The sequence below is a fragment of the Pongo pygmaeus genome, chromosome 2 (genome assembly GCF_028885625.2).
Source record: "Pongo pygmaeus isolate AG05252 chromosome 2, NHGRI_mPonPyg2-v2.0_pri, whole genome shotgun sequence".
NCBI classification, from domain to species: Eukaryota; Metazoa; Chordata; class Mammalia; order Primates; family Hominidae; genus Pongo; species Pongo pygmaeus.
The window spans coordinates 95,757,551-95,764,603 of NC_085930.1; the positions used below are offsets into that span (position 1 = coordinate 95,757,551).

Consider the following 7,053-nt stretch of genomic DNA (forward strand, 5'->3'; position numbering starts at 1 on the left):
TTGCACTCCAGCCTGAGTGACAGAGCGAGACTCCATCTCAAAAAAAAAAAAAAAAAGATGCACTAAGTTTAAATTAAAAGTGAGACTAGAAGTAGACAACTACTACCAGTAGTAAGTAAACTTCAGTGAGACTGGAAGTAGACTACTATGTCAACCACTAGCATGTCACCGGTACCCTAAAGCCTCAAATCAAATTGGGCCATCCAAATCACAAGAGTCCACTCACTATCCCTTCTATGTAACCATTATATGGGTAGATCTGCTTGCTCAGTGGTGCCTTGAATCAACAGAGGGATTAATAACCATTCTAGGCTGGGCACCGTGGTTCACACTTGTAATCCTAGCACTTTGGGAGGCCAAGGCGGGCAGATCACCTGAGGTCTGGAGTTCATGACCAGCGTGGCCAAATGGTGAAACCCTGTCTCTACTAAAAATACAAAAAATTAGCCAGGCATCTGGGCATGGTGGCTTATGCCTGTAATCCCAGCTACCTGGGAAGCTGAGGCAGAAGAATCACTTGAACCCAGGAGGGAGAGGTTGCAGTGAGCCGAGATTGCGCCACTGCACTCCAGCCTGGGAGACAGGGCAAGACTCCGACTCAAAAAAAAAAAAAACCATTCTACTATCTGCCATCTAATTTGAAGAGCTTGACTTCCGAAAAGGATGAAGGATAATACATAGGGAGAGCATCCAACAAGGCAATATCCAACTGCTACATTACTGAGAAGATGATTTGGTAAAGATTATGAAACTCTGCTTTGTGCCAAACCTGTCACCCTTCAACATGCAGATTTAAGTATTATACAATAAGATATTCCATGAGCTTAGCATTAAAAAGTGTCACTTAGATTTCCACCTGCCTACATTTTGCAGATATTCTAAAATGAACACGTATCATTTGAATAATCATAAAGTTTCAAGTGTTTATTATTTCTTCCAACTTTTTTTTTTTTTTTGAGACAGAGTCTCGCATTGTCACCCAGGCTGGAGTGCAGTGGCACGATCTCAGCTCACTGCAACCTCCGCCTCCCGGGTTCAAGCAATTCTCCAGCCTCAGCCTTCCCGAGTAGCTGGGATTACAGGCACATGCCACCACACCCAGCTAATTTTTTGTATTTTTCATAGAGACGGGGTTTCACCGTGTTAGCCAGGATGATCTCGATCTCCTAACCTCGTGATCCATCTGCCTCAGCCTCCCCAAGTGCTGGATTACAGGCATGAGCCACTAATGCCTGGCCTATTTCTTCCAACTTTTAATGAGCCTCCCATAATGGACAATGCAGAATGCAACAGTCACCACAAAGTGAAAGTCATCCAAAGCACATGTTACCCCAATTTTCGACCTCCCAGGTAAACTTCCAATTTAGACAAAGTTATCAACTACATCAGTTTCAATTTTAAAAATTTCGTCTGGCCAAGCGCAGTGGCTCATGCCTGTAATCCTAGCACTTTGGGAGGCCGAGGCAAGTGGATCACCTGAGGTCAGGAGTTTGAGACCAGCCTGGCCAACATGGCGAAACCCCGTCTCCACTAAAAATACAAAAATTAGCCGGGCATGGTGATGAATGCCTGCAATCCCAGCTACTTGAGAAGCTGAGGTAGGAGAATCCCTTGAATCCAGAAGGTATAGGTTGCAGTGAGCCGAGATCGCACCACTGCACTCCAGCCTGGGCGACAGAGCCAGACTCCGTCTCAAAAAAAAAAAAAAAAAAAAAAAATTTCTTCTATATATGCCATCACATTAAAGAAAATAATTTCTCATCACCTTCCTAAGACTCCATAGCACTATAGCAAATTGCACAGTGTTGTCTAAATAGTTCCCTCTTCCCCACTAAACATCCTCTCTGCTAAGTACCGGGTGCTTAGTAAGAGCCAGGGACAGGGTGCTAAGTGATTTATATAATTACCTCAATTCTCAAAACAGTAATAGGTACTATTATCATCCCCAGATGTTAAAAAAAAAAAAAAAAAAACCTGGCCGAGCGCGGTGGCTCATGCCTGTAATCCCAGCACTTTGGGAGGCTGAGGTGGGTGGATCACCTGAGGTTGGGAGTTCAAGACCAGCCTGACCAACATGGAGAAACCCTGTCTCTACTAAAAACTCAAAATTAGCCAGGCATGGTGGCGCATGCCTGTAGTCCCAGCTACTCGGGAAGCTGAGGCAGGAGAATCACTTGAACCCAGGAGGGAGAGGTTGTGGTGAGCCAAGATCGCGCCATTGCACTCCAGCCTGGGCAACAAGAACGAAACTCCTTGCCTGGAGGGATTCTTTTTTTTTTTAAGAGACAGGGTCTTGCTTTGATGCCCAGGCTGGAGTGCAGTGGCATAATCACAGCACTGCAACCTCAAACTCCTGGGCTCAAGCAAACCTCGTGCCTCAGCATCCCGAGTAGCTAGGACTACAGACACTGCAAATTTCATACAAGAACTATTTGGTCGCACTGTGGGTTTTCTTTGGAACTGTATCCCTTACAGTGTCTGGCACATAATAGATGCTCAATTAAAACCTACTATCTGGCCAAACCAAAACTTTAAATAGTTAATTCCTAAAACAATTCAATGACATGGTAAGATCTGACAGAGTATCTGCTATAACTAGATTAAGTGGTATAATAATCAATAATTACATCTATATCTAAAGTAGTGGTCTCATAGCCTGCCTGTTACTTTAGTTAATAAAGCAGAAGGGGGAAAAAAGTGAAAATGGTAGAAATAAGCCATATCTACCATTCAAAGGTAAGTTTTTCTGAAGAACCAATTTCATGGCCAGATATTGTGGCTTATGCCCGTAATCCCAGCACTTTGGGAGGCGGAGGAGGGTGGATCACTTGAGGTCAGGCGTTCAAGACCACCCTGGCCAACATGGTGAAACCCAGTATCTACGAAGAATATAAAAATTAGCTGGGCATGGTGGCACGCACCTGTAATCCCAGCTACTCAGGAGGCTAAGACACGAGAATCGCTTGAACCCAGAAGGCAGATGTTGCAGTGAGCTGAGGTTGTGCCACTGCACTCTAGCCTAGGCGACAGAGCGAGACTCCATCTCAAAAAAAAAACAAATATTAACATGTCACCTCAATTCATGAAACAGTCACTATTGATCTACTCTTAGTTATCTCAAAATAACCTATTGTGAGAGTTTTAGTACAGTCACGGAAAGCACTGGGCATGAAATCAGTATTTTTCAAATAAGTAAAACAAAAAATGAGAGTCCCCTTTGAGTGCTTCATCAAAGAAAGTGCATTTGCAGAGTATGTACTGTGAGCAAACCTGTTGTCTGATTAGTTTAGACCTGTTGCCCAAGAACATAAAATGGCGAAAATGTAAAAACTGGTTGAGTTAAGGCACTACTTAGTAGTAAACTGATGTTTGAATTCAACTGCTGGAAAAATGAGTTCTATGAATCTTCATTTTAAAGAATTATGAGGGCCAGGTGCAGTGGCTCACGCCTGTAATCCCAGCACTTTGGGAGGTTGAGGCAGGCGGATAAACTGAGGTCAGGAGTTCGAGACCGCCTGGCCAACATGGTGAAACCCTGTCTCTACTAAAAATACAAAATTAGCCAGGCATGGTGGCGTGTGCCTGTAATCCCAGCTACTTGGGAGGCTGAGGCAGGAGAATCACTTGAACCCGGGAGGCAGAGGTTGCAGTGAGCTGAGATAGCGCCACTGCACTCCAGCCTGGGTGACAGGAGCAAAAATCTGTCTCAAAAAAAAAAAAAAAAGGATTACAAGTAATCTATGAAGTATTTTAGGCACCCTAACTTCAGCTTGGGGGGAGGGGGGAAAGGGTCTGTTCCACAGGTAAATGAGGATCTGGTGTTAAACAGAAAAGTTAACATACTCTTCAGTTCTCATCCTACACATAAAGTATGGATATTATAAGGCACACAGCACTTGGACCATCTTTTCCTCCTTTCTTTAAAAAATAATTTACAAAATAATTTCTTAAATCAGTAGCTGCCGAAGTATCATTTTTTCTCTTCCTTTTGAGGCTCAGATTTCTTTCATTTCAAAACATATTCTTGAAGACTTAAGTTCTTCCTTTAAGATTTAATTATTTAACTCAGAAAGAGGGGCAAAAAGTCAGGAGGTGAAACCTGAGACAGTACTATTAGTCTTACATAACTTAAAGTTGGAACTGATTCAGTAGCTCAGCTAAAAACCTGAGGTTTAGGCACAAAGATGAGCTCTTTAGTATACTCTCCACAAACATAAATAAACAGTTTTTAAAAATGGAAAGGATCTTAATTTCTTTCTTCACTTCTTAAAACAAAAGCACATACATGTATAGTAACTTACGATACTAACATAAAAATACTAAATTGGTTACGCTTAAAATGAAAAGCACTGAATTCATCATATCACATTTAAGTAATGCTATAATTGACAGAATAGAGTATAATTTCAGAAAATAAGTCCATTTCCTAACACTAACTTTTGAATAGCACCTCTGTAAGTATGCATTAAGTACTTAATAAGTGCTGCAGGGAACATCAAAAAGTGATTTTCAAACGCAGTATGTGTGTGTTCTCCAACTTGTAAAAAACTCTGAAAATATATAAAGTTACAGTTGTTCATGCTTAATTAAATTAGCTCTGATTATTGCAAATTACTCCTCCAAGGGCAAGTATGTATCAAACCTTCCAAAAATCTTAAGTTTATACCAGCAATTATCCTTACTAGAAAGGTCCTGATCTGAACTCACCTAAAGCTATGTGTTAACTACATTTCACCATTAAGACACTTGAGCCCCGGGATAATAATGGCCACGGATTCCCCGAATTGCTTTGAGAACTGCTGTTTGCTTAATAAAGCGCTGAACTGTGAATTCACCCTTCTAAACAGACTAAAAGCAAGACGCCAAGTTTCACTATCTAGTTCGGGATTTCACTGGGAATGACCACGTTATCAAGATGCCATAGCCCTCCTGAGGTTTTTAATTACAATACCTTCTGTGTTTTCCATTCAACCACCTCAATCAAATTTCCACTAGAACCAGGCACACAAACAGTTGATTCGTGGCTTTGCGCAAAGCCTCCTCTGGATGCAAACCCTGGGATCCTGCATATATTAGGCCTCTCAGGGAGGGCAAAGGGGGAAAAAAAAGTTTGTTAAACAATGCCGCTGGACAATGTGGTGACATTACCTTGCCCGTCTTGTGATCAAACCAGACGAGAGCGTGGTTCCTTGATAGCACTTTGCAATCAAAAGTGGCATTATTCTGCGCTGGTCGACAGCGGGCCACTGAGCGGCCGATTTTGATGGGCTCGTCCAGGTAGACATGACGCTCCTGAAACGGGTGCGAGTTCGGGCGGCAAGTGAAGATGGCCAAGGCTGACGGCATCGAGGATAGACTGGGGGTGTCTCTCCTACCAGGGACAAAGAGGAGTTCCTCCGGATCCGGACTGCCCTTCACAAGCCTATGCCCCTATCCCACCCAAAATTTTAAATTAACACAAACTGCACATTGTCTAAGCATAACCCGTGAACATCAACTCTTCACTTGGGTGGGAAGACAAGCCAGCGCAAGCCCCATCACCTCCTTTAAAACCCAGCAACGCCGTGATCACAAAAAGTCCCCAACTGGCAGCTTTCAGTCCATCTTCTTCTCTGGGAAGAAAAGGCTCAAACATCGAGCAGCTTCGGCCAAGAAAACTCCTGGAACACAGTTTGGGGACTGGAGGTATCCAAGCAGATGAGTCACACGCCAATTCTTGTGTTTGGTTTGAGATCGCGGCCGCTTTTCCCCCTTGGTGGCGGAAACGTTGCAGCACTGCAGCATGAAGGAAGGGTCGGTGCGGCGCGGCCAGGAAAGTCCTTTTGGGCCGAAGGAAGGTGTGGCTGGGCACCTCTGGGCTGCCACCGCCCGTCCTCGCCCGGAGTGAAGGGGCGAGAGGTGACTGAGGCGGAGGGGCTCTAGACGGCCGGCGGGACAGTCTGCATTGCCCCTGCTGAGCGGAGGCCGCCCCGGGAAGGGGGACGCGGTCCCCGGCCTGGCACGATCCGAGGCGGCGATAGCTGAGGTCCTCCGCGCGAGGCGTGGAGGCCGGCGGGGCGCGGGCAGTGGCCAAGTCGGGACTCCTGGGCACCTGGCGAGCGTCCCCGCGACCAGGGCGGGGACCCGGCTCCGCAGGCCGGTGCAGACCAAGCGAGGCGCGACACCGGGAGGCTCGGGTTCCCAGGCGGCAGGAAGTTGGTCCCCGGACGCCTGGGCTCCTGGCCGCCGCTCAGCACATGGGCCGCCTCCCCTCAGGGTTGCCTCCGCGAGGGTCGCATCTCAGGGACGGCAGCCGCAGCTCCCGGCGGACGAGAAGGTGGGGGAGGGAGACTGGCCCGAAGGTTGGGGAGAGGCCTGGAGGCCCCGGGCTGGATCCGCCGCAGCCTCCACCGATCGCGGCCGATGGGGCAAGCTCACGCTGCGCCCGACGAGGCAGGAAACTTTCCGACCTGGTGCGGAAAACATCAAAACAAACGGCCGTCAGGCGCCTCAGCCCGCCCGCCTCAGCCCTCGCCCCCTCCAGCCAGACCCCCGCCAGCCCACACCGCTAGGCACGACCTCCGCCGACCTCTCCGCAAGCAGGCTGCGAGGATTTGGAGCCAGGACGCCACGACGGGTCCTACTCCCTAGCCGCCACCACCGCCTCAGCTTACCTTGCCAGCGCCGGCCGCCATAGTGACTCTGACTGAAACCTACCCGGTGCACCGCCACGGGAACGCGCACCCTTCAAGGGCCCTCCTACCCCCTCTCCCGCGCCGTAGTCCAGGAATGTCACGTGAACGACGCCACGGAAGCCGTGTTGGTAGAGGGCAGAAAAAAGGGCAAGCTAATTTTTAACGGGCCTCCAGGCGCCATCTTAGTTAAGGGCTGGAAGCTTCAAACCTGGGGACAACCTTAACGACCATTTTGGTTAAGGGCAAGAACAATTTGCGCCGTAGAAGGTTTTCCAAACAAACAGTGCCACCTTCTTATTTTATCTACTTAGCAAGGAGGTGCCAACTTTTACTAAATTTTATTCTGTTTAATTCTCGATAAAAATACTAGCGAGCGAAA

General features: G+C 47.2%; 1 protein-coding gene across 29 annotated transcripts in view; it reads right to left on the reverse strand.

Annotated features, from left to right (window-relative positions):
• Positions 1-6,736, reverse strand: part of SLMAP (sarcolemma associated protein) — a 170,950-nt gene extending 164,214 nt beyond the window's left edge. For all 29 annotated transcript variants that reach the window (XM_054479665.2, XM_054479658.2, XM_054479656.2 and 26 more), the window contains exons 1-2: positions 6,654-6,736; positions 5,149-6,449 (exon numbers count right to left, since the gene is read on the reverse strand). In XM_054479665.2, the coding sequence (XP_054335640.1) occupies positions 5,149-5,346 (198 nt within the window). In that variant the 5' untranslated portion in view covers positions 5,347-6,449; positions 6,654-6,736. The remainder of the gene's footprint in view (positions 1-5,148; positions 6,450-6,653) is intronic.
• Between the last annotated feature and the right edge of the window lie 317 nt (positions 6,737-7,053).